This window comes from Pinus tabuliformis, chromosome 2_1 (genome assembly GCF_031772625.1).
Source record: "Pinus tabuliformis cultivar Carrire ecotype Pingquan chromosome 2_1, CPIR1, whole genome shotgun sequence".
Lineage (NCBI taxonomy): Eukaryota > Viridiplantae > Streptophyta > Pinopsida > Pinales > Pinaceae > Pinus > Pinus tabuliformis.
The window spans coordinates 380198444-380215624 of NC_142299.1; the positions used below are offsets into that span (position 1 = coordinate 380198444).

The 17181-nt window shown below is 38.5% G+C and overlaps 1 protein-coding gene across 3 annotated transcripts in view; it reads left to right on the plus strand.

Annotated features, from left to right (window-relative positions):
• LOC149200438 (short-chain dehydrogenase/reductase 2-like) overlaps positions 1–13316 on the plus strand; it is a 61860-nt gene extending 48544 nt beyond the window's left edge. For 2 of the 3 annotated variants that reach the window (XM_089402740.1, XM_089402741.1), the window contains 2 exons: positions 12194–12388; positions 12581–13315. In XM_089402740.1, coding sequence (XP_089258866.1) covers positions 12194–12388; positions 12581–12976 — 591 coding nt within the window. In that variant the 3' untranslated portion in view covers positions 12977–13315. Of the gene's footprint in view, positions 1–12193; positions 12389–12580 lie in introns of all 3 variants that reach the window. The other variant, XM_089402742.1, reaches the window with a different exon arrangement.
• Positions 13317–17181: the final 3865 nt, after the last annotated feature.

A 17181-nucleotide genomic window follows, 5' to 3' on the forward strand; every position in this document is an offset into this window, starting at 1 on the left:
AAAATATAAAATAAAAATAATAAAAAAATAAAATTTAAAAAATAAATTAAAAATAAATAAAAATCTGAAAAATAAAATAAAATAATAAAATAATAATAAGTCAAAGTTTTGAGGAAATAAATGCAGGGTTTTAATTTTTTAATATATTAAAATGCATTTAAAATTTCGATGGATGAGATTAAAAGAGATTTTGATCCTCATCGACGGTCGAGATCATTTTGACATGGATCACTCGAACTAGTCGTTGGAAATTTTTCCTTTAAATAGGGTGTTAGGGGTCATTTGAGATCATTGGATCTGTGAGTCTTGTGCTAAAGAAAGCTCTCTTGTAGTCTTTTTTTGTGCAATAAAGAAAGACTTTGGGGTTGAAAATCTTGCTGGTGTTACTCTTCTGGAAATGCTGTAAGATGTTTTATTTTTCTGCATAATTTTATTTTCAGCCATTGATGATAGCTTGATGAAGATTGATTTAGGCACAGGTATCTTGTCTGATCTTTGGGGTTTGAATGATAGTTTAATTTCTGAAATATAATGGCAGATATCTCCATTTGATTTTAATTTCATTGTTGTTTTCTCCCTCTATGTTAATGGTTGATTTAAGCTGTGTAGGATATCCTTAATTTTGAGTTTACCGGGCATTAGGGGAAGTTCTCGGCTGAACCAGCCAACTCCCGGATTGCGTTTTCTGAAAGAGCCCAACCAGTTTTAATCCCAGGCTTATCATTAGAATTTTTTGCAGATGCATGAAGGGTTTTCTGAAGCACCTTATCTAAAATTTAAAATTCTGAAAATATTTCTGTGGATTATTGATAAATCTGGCTGCTTAGAGCCTTTAATCTGTAATTACTGTAATTATTTAGCTGGTTTTTGGGTTTCTTTTTAGGTTTAATCCTTGCATATATTATTTTTGGGTGTTCTGTTTTTTGCCATTGCAGGTACAGATTTTGAAAAATTTTCAGGGTTTCCATTGGGCAAATCTAAAGCAAGGTGATTTAAAATTTACTGGAGTGGAGAATTTGGAAGTGTTTTGCAGGAAATTCTCAACTGATGCCAAACAGCGGGTCCATCCACACACTTGCAAAGAGTCTCCACGCATTTTTCTGCCAAGCATCCTGCCCTTTCATGCTGTTACATTATCATGCTTCTGCCAGCATCCATTTCTGCGGCTTTCCCTTCCCTTCATCGCTGTTCCATCCTACCGGCGTCCATTCCTCAGCCATTTCCACGCTAGCTTCACGCTGCTTCTTTTTCGTCCAAAACCCTTCCACGCATTTTCTTTTTACGCATTACATAGCTGCCTTTCCCCTGCGTGAAGCCCTCTCCTATCCGCTGCAATCTGTCAAACGCAGCTCCCTTGGCTCCCACGCTGCTGTCCAAAGCCAAATTCGCAGTCGCATTTCCTCCAGATGCTCATTTCCCCTCCAGATCCGCGTCTGGCCTCCATCCCCCTGCGTTTAGCTCCCTTGTATTTCCGCAGATCTCTTCTGCTCTCAAATTTCCATTGCCCCGTCTCCTTCACGCATTGCCTCCCCACGAGAGCTGCCACTTCTTCTTCTGCGTCTTCCGCCATCGAAAACCTTTCAGCGTACCTGCAAACAAGCGTTCGATTTCTTTTATCTGTGCATGCTCAGGGTTAGCGTAGGTATTCCTTTGTTTTTATTTACTATGAGTTTCATTTAGTTTAGGCATTAGTTTAGTTGTGTATATTTAGGTTTTGGTAGCGTATAATTTTTCGTTTTAGATTTTGAATTAATTTTTTTTTAGTTTTAGTTTTATATATACGTTAGTTCATTTTAGTTTCAGATTTATTAAATTCTTGTTTTAGTTTTAGATTTAGACTTCTTTAAATTTAGATTTAATTTTGTTTAAAGTTAGATTTTAATAATAAAAAATCATAAAATATAATAATATCAAAAAGTTTGAAAAAAAAATCGATTTTCATTTTTTTAGATTAGCTGTTAGTTTCAAATTTAGTTTTGTTTTATTTTTTTTTAATAAATAAAAAATCATAAAATATAAAAAATATAAAAAATGCATCAAAAAGTTCCTTTTAGATTTTAGATTAGACTTTAGTTTAGATTTAAATTTTATTTATTCAGATTTTAGTTTTGTTTTATTTTAAGCTTAGAATTTTATAAAAAAAAAATAAAAATATATAAAAATAAAAAATAAAAAAATTTGAAAAGCTTAACTAAAAATTGAAAATTCATTTTTTGGTGTCTTTTGTGGTATCTATGTTCCACTTTTCTATAGTTAAATGCACTTAATGTTTATTTGAAGTTAGCTATGTGAAAGTGGTAACTGGTCAACATTTATGAAGTTTAAATCAATCAGGTGCTAAATTGCCTTGCTGTGTCTCCCAACCCAACTGTTCCACAGTTGGTCTTCCTTTGTCCCATAGGGTCTACCCCCCTTACCCTCGGGAGACGACTTAAACGGAGAGATCGGGGATCAGGGTGACAACCCCCAGTCTGAACGTTGTTGTGACAATCTGTGCGACAACACTGCCATATAGTTAACTTCCTTTTGAATGAACTGCTTCTTTCTTTGAAGATGATGTCTAAGATGATATTCCTTCTCTAAGATGAGAAATGCTCCAATTATGCCTTCATGTTGCTTCTTGACTATCTTTGTACTTTCAATCTTTTAGACTGCTTTTGATATTGCTTCCATAATCTTCTAGTGGAATATACTCCTGCCATGTTACTATGATTCTTCCATATACTGAAGAACCTTCTCATAATGATGGTTCTATTACTGTCAGGGATCCTTGTGATCCCTTCTTGCTAAATGACTGCTTCTATAACAACATGATGCTAAGTAGTAGTTGCATGAACTGTTAAGTGCTAGGTGGTCCAAATCCTTCTATCCTTGCTTTGCTAGATGACTGCTTCAAAAAGATGCAACTGACTATGTAAACTCTAATCCTTCCAAAGCTAAATGATTCTTTCCATGATGCCATAATTTGCAAAGTCCAAGATTCTTCTATAAATGTCGCTGCATATGCTACTCTAATTGCCATCTTCTAATGAAAGAGAAAATAAACTGCTAGTGAAGTTGGTAGAGGTGGAGTTCTTCAATAATAGAGATCCTTATGATCTTCATTTTTCAACTTCGTTTTAGGTTCTTCATTTTCTTTGGCAATGTGAGCTCCACTCCTTTCCTTCCTTTTATTGTTCTTCCTGTTTTGAGGATACTTGGGACAATCTCTTTTAAAGTGTCCATATTCATTGCATCCAAAGCATTGTACTTTGGACATGTCTTGTCTTCCACGTGGTTGATTGTTGTTGTTATTGTTGTACTTTCGACGAGGTTCAAACCTTCCAAACTTTCCATTCTTCTTCCGTCATCTAGCAACAAAAGATTGAGACTTTTCATTGGGTTTGGTGTCATCTTTGGCTTCCAATCTGTTTCTCCTCTTGAAGTTTGGAGTGTCCTTTCTTGAATAGATGCTTGTCAGAGAACTACTCCATTCTGAAGGTAAAGCATTGAGTATACAAGTTGTTGATTTAGAATCGGAAACAACTTCTCCAAGCCCTTGTAGTTGATCCTTTATTTGTGAGAACTTTATAAGATACGAGGCCAAGTCTTCATCCTTCGATAACCTTGTTTTGTAAGTTGATTCCTCAAAGATATTTTCTTCCCTGTGGTAATGACTGAATATAATTTTACCAACCTGTCATAGATTGCTTTAGATGTGCCCAAATCTGCAACAAAGAGAATAAGTTGATCTTTGATAGATTCAGTGAAAATCCTTTGAGCCTAACTTCTCCTTTAGTGTACTTGGCCAATTCTTGAGATTTATCCTTCTCTAGTATTGTAACTTTGCCTAGAACATAGTCCATGTCTTCATTTTCTATGAGCACCAAATCTATTCTCTTCTTCCATGCTTGAAAGTTTGATGACCCATCAAGTTTGTTGCCTTCCTTGCAATATGAAGTCATTTGATTTGAAGATTGAGACATAGAGAATAATGTTGATTTCTGGTAGCATTGGATGTGCTCTAAGTTTCAAATTTTGCAGGGAGGCTTGGGTACATGTATTCCAAAGAACCCATAAAGCGTTTTGGGAAATTCCATCCAGAAACAATTTTATTAAAATAATTAATTATTTTTAATGGGACACTAAAATCTAAACTTAGGAAAATAAAATAATTAATGGGTATTAATCTAACTGTGGGTGTAACTTCTAGAAGAAGACGAGGATCAAGCATAAATGATCTTAGCCATTGATTAGCTTCTAATCTGGGCCGTTGAATGTCAAGAGGAGATTATTTAAGAAGGCTTGAGGGTCATTTGGAAAGATACACAGAGAGTTCAGAAGTTCAATTTTCTGAAGCAGAGCAGTTGCCGAGAGAATTTCAATAGTGAGTTGTTGCAGTGAGGGGAAGGGATAGTTTGGTTGGAGAGTCTTCTCCTGAGCCAGGATACACAGCAGAGAGGTAGAGAGACACCAGAAGGAGGCAACGCAGTACCCAAGAGGGGTTGACGCTGAGCCAGAAGGGCTCACGCAGAGGTAACACAGTCCTCCAAGCAGAAGTCCGAAAATTTGTTGGGGTTTGACGTTCTGAGCTGGGAGGGTTGATGTTAGAGCTCTGGGAGAGCAAATCGATCCAGCGCTGGGGTGATGCAGTGCCTTAGAGGCTGACGCAGGGACCATGCAGGGGCAACATAGAAATCGCCAGGGACACGTTGGTTCAGCTGTCGGATCAGCCGAGACTTGCCGAGTAGAGTAAGGTAATCTCACAAATTTCTTCTGCCAGTCATATTTCTTTGTAACTGGATTGCCGGAAGGGCATTCAGAAGTTGTATTTAGAAAACTACTTCATAATAATAAAACCCTCAGATCTGCTGCACCGGTTTTCACGCATTGGGGTTTCCCGCGGACGTTTGCCCAAAAACAACTGTGTCATTTGTGTGTATCTTTCTCTATTGTTCAGTTTTTTGTTTCGCCATATTATTTAAATGGCGTAGGCTGCAGTTTATGTATTTCAATGTTTGCTGTAGGAAACTGAAAATAACTTGTTCATGTAAATCTAACAAGTAGAAGAAATATAATCAGTGTTGCAATAGGAATTCCCGAGTTTAAGGAATTTTCACACGGTATCAGAGCGAGTGCAGGTGAAGCAAGAAGAACAGTGCTATAGAACTCAGCGCTGAGCAGAAAAGGAGGTCGAAAAAGTTGTAGGAGGCAGTAGTTCGAATTCCCAGAGGGGTTTGCGTAGTCCAAGTTGGGAGGGAAAAATTTCGACGCAGTCTCTCTCTGAGTAAGTAGACAGAGAGAAGGGCTTCCAGATCAAGATCTTGCCGTGGCAGAGGGAGCAGCGCTGAAACCTCAGCATGAGAAAGAGTTGATGGGACGCAGTTTTTCTGTAGGCCGTTTTGCTAGGCAGAAAGGTGTTAGAAGAGAAGAGAAGCACTGTGAGGGAATTTTTTCCTCAAAAGACTTCCCGCCAAGATGTCCGTTTTCTTATTCGTTGAGCAACAACAATAAGAAGCAGAGAGGAACAGTTCGACAATTTTCGTGGCAGAGATGGAAACCAGTGGATCGAGGGATCAGGATAGACTGGATGGAGCATCCAACTATGTCATCTGGAAGGCAAGGATGTCATTCCTTCTAGATGAGCATGCTCTCAAGACATATGTCGACAGCGTGGTGGCTGTGCTTGCAAATGCAGATCCGCTGAAGAAGTACAAGGCAGAAATGGTGAAGGCAAAGAGAATGATCCTTGATGGAGTGAAGGATCATGTAGTCTATAACATTGCTAGCAAAGGAACTGCTAAGGAGATGTGGGATGCATTGTCTACGTTGTATCAAGGATCTTCCGAGCAACGAAAGATGTACTTAGAGCAGAAACTAAGATCTGCACAGATGCAGAAGGGGGAGCGTGTAGATCCATTCCTCACGAAGCTTCAGGAGACCCGAGATGAGTTATCAACTGTGGGGTCTACACCTCAAGATTCCGAGTTGGTTAGACTGGCCCTCAATTCTGTCTCATATGAGTGGCAAGTCTTTGTCCAGAGTATCCTAGGCAGGGCGACTTTGCCGAATTGGGATGAGATGTGGGCAAATCTCAAGCAAGAGGAGCTGAGGAGAGACCTGGTCAAGTGTAAGCTTGATCAAAGCAGCAGCAGTGGGTCGAAGCCCAAGGAGGAGGATGAGAATGCAACCCTTACATTGAAGGGGCAGCAGGAGCAGTGGAGGCAGAAGAAGGACGTCTCGAAGATAAAATGCTTCAGGTGTGGTGAGATGGGTCACTACGCAACATAGTGTCCTATCAAGAAGAAGGACAAAGATGAGAAGCACGATCTGAAGGCTGCACCCGTGAAGATCGAGGAGTTCACCATGACAGCCGAGATACCTCCAGGAGGGAGGTGGGCTGATTTGGAGCTGTAGTTCGAAGGAGCTACAGATGGGTAGGATCCTTGAGGAACCCACCTCTCGGATCAATTCCTTGCTACGGGAGCCCAGATCAGAAGTAGCAAGATGGACTAGTGTTAGATGGTGCCAAGGAGTGTCAGAGAGAGTTGCAGTGGCTAAGAGCGCCAGAGACTGAACAACGTAGAGCAGAGTTGGAAACAATGCATATGACACAGAGCAGAGGTCAGCAGCAACGCAGTAGATTCAGAGGGTCAACGCAGAGACTAGCAGCAGTCAGGCTCCAACATTCACATGGTATCATACTGAACACAGTTAGTTCAGTAATTTGGGATGTTTTTCCGTTGCTGATGGAGTAGCAACAACAATTTGCAGTGTAGGGGCAGTTGGTAGTGGCAGTGCCAGTAGCAGTACAGATGCAGTGTTGACAGTGGCAGGGTCAGCAGCAGTACAGATGCAACATTTGCGCAGTGGTTGGTGGACAACATGTCAGACATCAGCAGCACAGAGGAAGATGTTACAGAACAAAGTGATGCTTCAGCAGGTTGTATTACTAGAGCACTTTCCTCGCTAAGGGGGAGTGTTTATTTTTGGTAGCATTAGATGTGCTCTAAGTATCAAATTTTGTAGGGAGGCTTGGGCACATGTATTCCAAAGAACCCAAAAAGCGTTTTGGGAAATTCCACCTAGAAACAATTTTATTAAAAGAATTAATTATTTGTAATGGGACCGAAAGTCTAAACTTAGGAAAATAAAATAATTAATGGGTATTAATCTAACTGTGGGTGTAACTTCTAGAAGAAGATGAGGATCAAGCAGAAATGATCTTAGCCATTAATTAGCTTCTAATATAGGCCGTTGAATTTCAACGAGGAGATTATTTAAGAAGGCTTGAGGGTCATTTGGAAAGATACATAGAGAGTTCAGAAGTTTGATTTTCTGAAGTAGAGCAGCTGCTGGGAGAATTTCGATAGTGAGCTGTTGCAGTGAGGGGTAGGGAAAGTTTGGTCAGAGTGTCTTCTCTTGAGCTAGGATACGCAATAGGGAGGCAGAAAGACACCAGAAGGAGGCAACGTAGTAGCCAGGAGGGGTTGGCTCTGAGCCAGAAAGGAGGGGTTGGCGCTGAGCCAGAAGGGCTCATGCAGAGGCAACACAATCCTCCAAGCAGAAGTCCGAAAATTTGCTGGGGTTTAACATTCTGAGCCAGGAGGGTTGACGTCAGAGCTCTGGGAGAGCAAATCGATCCAGCATTAGGGTGATGTAGTGCCTTAGAGGCTGACGCAGGGCCCATGCAGGGGCAACGCAGAAATAGCCGGGGACACGTTGGTTCAACTGCCGAATCAGCTGAGGACACGGTGGTTCAACTGCTGAATCAGCCGGGGACACGTTGGTTCAACTGCCGAATCAGCTGGGACTTGCCAGGTAGAGTGAGGTAATCTCACAAATTTCTTCTGCCAGTCATATTTCTTTGTAACTGGATTGCCGGAAGGGCATCCAGAAGTTGTATTCAGAAAACTACTGCATAATAATAAAACCCTTAGATCTGTTGCACCGGTTTTCCCGCATTGGGTTTTTCCGGGGACGTTTGTCCAAAAACAACTGTGTCATTTGTGTATCTTTCTCTATTGTTAAGTTTCTTGTTTCGGTATATTATTTAAATGGTGTAGGCTGCAATGTATGTATTTCGATGTTTGCCATAGGAAACTGCAAATAACTTGTTCATGTAAATCTAAGAAGTAGAAGAAATATCATCAGTGCTGCAGTAGGAATTCCGGGTTAAGGAATTTTCCCAAATAATATAGTACTTACTTGTCAAAAGAGTGACCTGCTTGATGATGATGTCTTCAAATATCTAGATGCTCCCAGGATTTCCAAGAGACTTCAAATATATCCTAGAATAATGACTTCTAGGATGGCTGGTGCAATAATAACTTCAAACTGCTCCAAATAAGAATGATGATGCTTTGAAGAGTGTAGATGATGTTACTAAGAATCTTGATGTCAGTGATGACTTCTTGTAGAGATGTCTTCCAAAAATGAATGATGATCAAAGAGATTCCAAGAGAGAGAGATTGATAAGATGATGATCTTCTTCAAAAAATGATGAGTAACCAAGAGCCTTCAATGATAGAGAGAGATGAATAGCTGATGTAATAGTCTTCCTTTGAGTCTTTTTCCTGATTCCCTTTGCAAATGATGTCCTCCAAAGTAGCTTTGATGAATGTCTTTCACTTGTGCCAACAAGAGTGATCTTCAAGCTGCCTTCTCCTCATCTTAGCTTTGATACCATGTTGAGAAATCACTAGGGCAGCCGATTAGGGATGATTTCTCTTAATTGATAATTGCTTGTGAATATATGTTAACTTCTTATTACTTTTATTATGTTCTTCATCAAACAGTTACCAAAACATAAACATGTTGATCACAACAAGACAATGAACACATGATATAGTCTCCAAGCCAGGGCAAAACTCCACGAGGGGGAAAACCCAGTGAACTCTTCTCTTCTTATAGAATCAGATTGAAGTGAGAAATCCAAGACCAAGACCTCTCACAAGACCCAAGTCAGCCCTTCTTCCAAATTCATTCAATAAGTCAAGTCAACTCAAGTCAACAGTAGTCAAAGCCTTCCAAATCTGGTCAAACTTCAGATTTTCAGCCCCTTCAATAGGTCTGCAATTTTTAGCCCCTGCAATTCCCTGCAACATTGCACGTGACAAAAACTAGGGCAGAAAAACTTCGCATGTGTGACAGATTTCTCTCCTTTGACTTTTGCTCTTTTCTTTGACTTCTTCACTGGTTTTATCTCTCTTCTTGGCACAAAAATCGAACTTGCTTGTGATAATCCAAATGAGAACGAGTTGCACTGTATTTATACACATCCAGGAGGTCGAATGGGTCCCTTCTAGGGCCAACTTGGTCTTGAGGGGACAAAATTGACAATTTTGACTCAAATAAAATTCTTTTTCTTGCTTCTTTCAAAAGTCCAAATGGGACTTGACTCCAATACAATAGATTGACTTATGAAAAATATTCTTTTGACTCAATAAACCCTAGAAGCATGAAAAACATGCTTGACCTAAATAGCAATTTGACTTGAGCATGAAATCCATGCTATAAAGATTCTTCTTCTTCTCTTGCTTTTTACATGAAATATACAATGACATAATTACAATGATAATTATGAAGACCAAACCTAGTTACATTATCCAACATAAATAAGCCCTAATTGACAATAAAACAAAAAGAAATGATTTTTATAATTTAAGAGATTACCACAACAGAGATGGACTAGTGCCTTCTCAATCCAAGGCATATGGAGTCTGGGAATCAAACAATTCTAAGGTTCCTTGGAGAGACAACAAGATCCAAACAAAATTAGGTCAAGTAAACTAACTTAACGTAAGGTTTGAGATCAGGGTTCTCAAATTTTCAACATGATTAACGTAAAGACAAAACTATCTCTATTCCTTATGAAGAATGGTTTAGTTTAACAAGGACAATGAAGCAGATACCAAATAAACTAACTTAGCACGTGAGCATTCATCCAATATTTAATGTTAAAGCAATGAAAGTACTTCGCACAAGTATCACTTTCAAATGTCTCAATCGCTTGTGATTGTATACAAGTTGCCAGATTTAGGTATGGGAGGGCTATCATTGGTCCTGTTAGCACAAATTTCTACTCTGCTTGTAAATAAGAATATCTTTAAAAAATCTGCAGCAGAAATTAGTGAAACATCTAGGAAAATCTGCCCTTAGTGTCACTAGAAAATCTCTCTCTCCTTTCAGGCTGGTGCGTGCCACCTCAGCTAGGTGTCACTGGTTCTAGCAAGTGCTATTTTCACCCATAAATCTGGAACATAACATGTAAAAAAACAGCAAACTACTGGATGTTTGACCAGCAAGTTAGTGGCCAAACAAATTTGTAAAATACCCAGTGTTTTAATGAGTGTAATGATCTCTAGCAATCAACTTTTTATATGGAAAATAATTAGGTAAAATTTTAAAAAGGGTATTTAAATGGCAGATTTCACCAAAGAAAATAGCTTAAAAAATTTTGCCAAATTGCATAAGATACCACTGAGACGTCAGATAAACCCAGAGAAATTTTCCCATTTATTTGCTATAATTGGGAGGGCTATCATTGGTCCTGTTAGCACAAATTTCTACTCTTCTTGTAAATAAGAATATCTTTAAAAAAATTACAGCAGAAATTAGTGAAACATCTAGGAAAATCTGCCCTTAGTGTCGCTAGCAAATCTCCCTTTCCTTTCAGGCTGGTGCGTGCCAACCTCAGCTAGGTGTCACTGGTTCTAGAAAGTGCTATTTTCACCCATAAATCTGGAACATAACATGTAAAAAAACAGAAAACTACTGGATGTTTGACCAGCAAGTTAGTGGCCAAACATATTTCTAAAATACCCAGTGTTTTAATAAGTGTAATGATCTCTAGCAATCAACTTTTTATATGGAAAATAAATAGGTAAAATTTTAAAAAGGGTATTTAAATGGCAGATTTCACCAAAGAAATAGCTTAGAAACTTTTGCCAAATTGCATAAGATACCACTGAGATGGCAGATAAACACAGAAATTTTCCCAGTTATTTGCTATAATTGGCTTGTTTAAAAAGGTTCATTGATTATCATGTAAAGATGATATAATCCCCTTTAATGATGGGCATTTTATCACTTCATTGGAGGCGGAATATTCTGTAAGAGTTCTTTTTACTTTGATATGTATGAAATATGCATGGAACTCTAGGGACAAGTTGCTATATAAGAGGGGGTAGAGTTCAAGCTAAATTGGCTTTTGTTTTTGTTTATTTCCCTTGCCATTCCTTTGCATTTTAACATTTGGCTTATGCCTTTTTTCCTTCTTTTTTGTAGCTGCTTCAGCCTTGAGCATTTCTAGCCCCTTCTCATAGCATGAGGTATATAAGGAACCAACAAGTGCAACTGACAACAAACAGTCAAAAGATGGGAGAACGAATAAGAGAAAGATGACAAGTATTTGAGTAACATGGAACACTACCAAAGTTAGAGTTTCTATGGATATCTATGTTGTGATATCGATTAAATTCTAATTGTAGTCATACACGTTAATATCCCATTAATTTGAATGTGCCAAATTTTAAAATTGCTTAAATATAGTGGGGGAGAATATTATCATAGACAAGAGCGTTAATGCACTGTAATCTGACAATGCTATCTTGATCCCTCATTGATGCTTATTTTGAACCTTATATTGTCTGTTTTTTCACTATATTATCCAATCTTCTCACTCATCTAAATCTTTAATGCTTTTCTACTCGCTCTTAATTAAAGTTTTCAACCTTGATAATGACAGTCTCTCATCACTTGTTCATTATAGTTTGTTCATGAGGAGTTGATTTCATTATCTTTCTATCACACACTGCTCTGTTGATGCTACAGTTCTTATGGAAATTCTATTATTAGCAGTAGTCTGTATGAGGAAAAGACCGGCTAAATCCATTTTCTGGAAAAAAAGAATATGATTTTTAGGAGGAAAGCATCATTTACCGGTGCCAACTTTACATCCTTCACATGTTTGGTTGGTTTTGTGATAATGTTGACCATGCCCTATTCATAACTGGACAACACAAGTTTATGGAACACTGTCATAGTAAGCATGTATACGTTTCATTTCTTATATGTCTTGGAATCATGATGTTTTTACAAAGTTGTTATTTACTGGCTGTATCACTTATTTTTATCAAATTTAACTACTACAGAAATTTAGGGTTATTTTTGTTATCATCCTGTTCAGCGAATGAATGACACTTAGATGCAGGTAAATAATGCAGGTGTCAATTTTAATACTGGCTCGAGCAACTCAGTGGAATATGCAGAGACTGTGATACAAACAAATTATTATGGTACTAAAAGAATGACAGAGTCTATGCTTCCTCTTATGAAACCTTCCTCAGCAAGTGCTCGAATACTGAATGTCAGCTCACGACTTGGAAGGCTAAATGGAAGGCGCAATGTACGTATCGGGCGCATAGTACTTAACAAATTTACTTCCCTTCATCTCTTATTAGAAACCCAACTCTTCTTATATGGTTTGATTTTTTTGTCTTCCTTTTGTCGATATGATTCAAAAGAGGAAATTTATTAATAGGATATTCCGAATTTTGCATCATAGCCATTCACATTATAACAAAATGTAGCCTGACAGAAAATTGGTGACGAGTTGCTAAGAAATCAACTTGAAGACGATGAGCATCTTACTGAAGCACTGATTGACACTACCGTTCAAAGTTTTATGGAACAAATTAGAGAAGGGACATGGGTATCTGGTGGTTGGCCACAAATTTTCACAGATTATTCAGTCTCAAAATTAGCTGTCAATGCTTATACTCGTTTTCTTGCAAGGAGGCTTTCTGGTCGTCCGGAAGGTCACAAGATCTATGTGAACTGTTACTGTCCTGGCTGGGTCAAGACTGATATGACCGGTTGGGAAGGTAACATAACAGCGGAAGAAGGTGCAGATACAGGAGTATGGACAGTCTTGCTACCTCCTGAATCACTTTCAGGAAAGTTTTTTGCTGAAAGGCGTGAAATACGCTTCTGAATTAGCCTATGATTTATCCTAGTACCCTATACTTCACCGACTCCAAAAAAAGTTTGTTCTCAGTGATTGTAGGGTGTCAATATTATGAGATATTAACTAAAGGACCGATTGGTTCTATTTTTTTGAATAAAACATCTAATAGCAGATTTCTACAATATTTCTCATTCCGCTTCGTTCTATTTTAGCTCTAAACAGAACTGAAAATCTTAAAAAGGTTATGGACATAATGTTTTCTTCTGGATATAATATTACGTATCAAGCTAGAAAATCATTTAGACTGTATAACAAGAGAAGACAAAATGCATACAGCTTTTGTCTGTATCTGTTACAAGCGATGCTGTAAAGGGTTACATTTTGAATTTGAAGCAAGCTTTCGCCTGTATCTGATATAAGCGATGTTCTAAAGGGTTACATTTTGAATTTGAAGCAAATTGTGCAACAGTTTTAGGAAGATTGCTGGTTTATTGAAAGTTTTCTAGCAACAATAGTAACGGGGATGGTTGGGCTCTACTTTCACTCAAATCCCATCTATCTAGTCCCCAAGTTTACAACAGAGATAGATGATATATGTAATGAAAAGTTACGATGTAAATAGAAAATTGCAGTACGTGGGTACAGAGCATGGAGGTTGTGTCCTGCTTTGATTGACATGCTTCCTTAGTGGAGATTAAATATTCTTTTTCCCAAGGAAAATCTCACAGTGAAATACTAGGAACTTCTCTGCATTAGAATTTAGTGGTTGGTTCCCAATGGAAACCTGTCAACGTTGATTACAATGTGTGATTTGGAAGGGACACCGTGTGAGGCACATATTAGAGGCAACTAACCTGGGAATTGACCCGAAGGCCTCTTACATAAAGCTTGTTAAAACAAAGTCTAGCATCCTTCCTATAATGTAATGTCCCAAGCATCAATGGACTAGTATTGAGCAACATAGGAAGGCTACCCACTGTCATCTTAGTAACTCTTCCTCTTTCTTTTGGTTGGATCTTATCTAATTTGGAGGGGGCTTCCCTAAAGAATAGGACTGTGAGGGCTATGGAGTGGGGATCTAGGTGATGCTTGAAGTGTAAACCTTAACAAAACATGGTGGTTGTAGTACTGGTATGTGGTAGTGAAAATGAAAAGGAATGAAATAGAAATGAGGGAAACAAGGGAATGGGATGATGCAAGACTAGTGCCTATCAATTTAAGGGTTAATGGTGTTGAAAATGGTTGTTATTGATGTCAATGGCTGTCCAAATAAAAGAGAAAGCTACATAGTCAAATATCATATTTCGAGACCTTTCCAACGATACATGACACACCTTTTGGAAATATTGTTTTTGGATTTTTGATGCCCTATTTAGATACCTTGTCTTTGAATGCATTTTTACTCCAATTACCTAGCTCAAATGGGAGCCTAATATATATGGTTGCAAAGTTTATTTTGAGACCTTTCCAAAAGTATATCGCATTACCTCTAACTCCTCATGGTTGAGGAGAAATGATCTTTTGAATCTTCATTATACATTCTGCTAGTTGCACAAGTCAGCACAGCCAGAGCACAAGTTGCCTAGCTAGTGGGCAAGGCTGGTTTCTTGTGTTTTGAAGGCCAAGTTAAAGTCTGGTTTATGGTCGTAGTTGTTGGGCATATTGAGGGGGTGAATAAGTATTTCATTTTTTCTTACAATTTAATATCACAAAGCATTAACCAATCATGTCACATTAGTAGCACACAAGATTTGTATTAACAATTTATTTATATATTGAAAGGAAGTTACAGCTTTCGGCTTTACTAGCTACAATTGGAAGGGATACAGCCCCTGGTTTACCAACTCCTACTAGAAGGAGGCGACAACCTCCTGAACGAAGCTACGACTTCCTTGCCTAGCACCACCCTACCACCCTTAATAATAAAACATAGAATAAGAACTCTTGGGCTCTCGTACCAGGGACATTGACCCAATTACACAACACTTAATCACGGTTGCCTCTTCAACTTCAGGTTTGCTGATGTAAGACTACTGTAGATTAACCCTTCACTCTAGTCTTTAATAACAAAAGTCTCATACCTTAGATAAATTTGAAGGAAATCTAGACTTGGATAGGCTGTCACTGTTCTCTGCTTCAACAGGATATACTTTAGTTACTTTTGCTCAAATGTGCTTCTGAACTGATCATACAAATCTGGGTATCAAATTGCCTCAAATCTATACTTTACACTCTAAATCAAGTGAGACTATAGTTGTTATAAATCAAATAGTCCTCATCTTAGCTCAAAATGCCCTCACTCTTGTGGCCTTACAGGCCTGCTTTTGGTAACCTAAACTAGGCCTATCTCTTGCAGTTTCCACAAAGATGTTGCGGTCCAATAACAGAGCAAATTCGACCTTGGATAATTTGTGAAAATTTCATCTATTGCAGTAACTGGAAATTATTCTCTTAACTATGATTTTAATTACACAGTTTATTTTCTTCAAAAAACAATGAATAAAACCACAACTGCAATTTTGACCATAAAAATTCTGTGCAAAATAAAATGCTGGACGCTGAGAAATTCTAGAACACATAAAAATTAACAAGGTTATTTTTGGACAAATGTCCCCGGAAAAACCCAATTCGGGAAAATCGGTGTAGCAGTATGAGGGTTTATTTTATTATGCAACAACTAAAATCTGAGTACAATAATTTGGATGCTCTACTGGCAATCCAATCTGAGAGAAATACTGGCAAAATTATTGTGAGGATTTTTCCTCACCCCACAGTTGATTTCTGTCCTCGGAATTGCCTCCCTAGCCACACGCAATCCCTTCTGCGTCAACTTCTGCGTAGAGCTTGCGCAGATCTTGCCGTAGCTGCCTCCAGAAAACTCTAAAACCCTAACTCTGTCTTTTTCTAGCTCTGAAACTGACTCACTGCCTTGACTGACCAAAATTCTGGCCTTCGACTGCTGAATCACTAGCTCCTCCAGCTAGATCAAATTGACTACTGCTGTGCTTGGCGCAATCTTTGTGCAGACCCTTTGGGAATTTCACACTCCCTCTCACTGCGTCTTCCAGAACTGGAAGACTTCCTCCGAAAATGTTGCTGACCTCCTCTGCCACCTGCTACTAACCCTCTGACTCAATCTTCTCTACTGAATCTTTGCTACTGAGAAAACCGAACTGCTTGGACAACCGAGTATCTGCACTAGTGTGTTCTCCATCTACCTATCGAATTCTTATAATCCTCTGTTGGAGTAGCAAAGACCAAGATTAAAACTTAATCAAGGGCCCAAATTAATTCCTTGTCGATCTGTGTGCATTTCTAGATGATTCTCACCTCATCTCAATTAATATTGATTAATTAACCCATTTTCGTAAGTTTAGACTTAGAAAATAATTAAAAATAGGCTAATAATATAATTGAGACACTTCTAGGTGGAATTTGCTGAATTTATGGGTTATGGAGAAGTCCTATGTTTTAGCCTTTCCACAAAGTTTGAAGACTAGAACACTTATGATGCTACAAAAACTAACATAATCCTCAAAATATAGCTTGGATATACTCAGGAATGCCTCAGAAAGGGCCCAAATTTGCCTCAAACAAGGGTTGAATTCTTTCTGAGATAGAGGTCAAGCCTGCGGTCAATACAAGTCCGAATTTCACACTGTAAATGGCCATGCAACTCACCTCGGATGAGCCTCAGATTAGGCTCTATAACTTAGCCTCAAACCCAATGAATCACAACAAGAAGAATAACGAACATAACCAAAACAACTTTTACTTTCCAACCGTTCTGAGCTGCCAAGGCAAAGAGTGTCCGGATGGTAGCCCATTTTGCTGTGGGGAAAAATGTCTCCTCATAATCGACCCCTTCCTTCTGTGCAAAACCTTTTGCCACCAGCCTGGCTTTGTGCTCATCAAGTGAGCCATTGGCTTTATACTTGTTCTTGTAGACCCACTTGAAGCCAATTGGTTTGGTTCCCAATGGAGGACCAACCAGTTTCCAAGTGCCATTCTTTATCAAGGCATCATACTCCTTTTGCATCACTTCTTTCCATTCATCATGAGAAGCGACTTCTTTGAAGGAAGTTGGTTCAAAATCTGTAGACAAATTCAATTCACAATCATAAGAAACATCCATATCAACAGGTGAATCAAAATCGTCTACATCACCTCCATTTTTCCTAGTTGAATTTCTTGTTCCTGTCTTTCCAACCTCATCAGGATGAACACTTTCA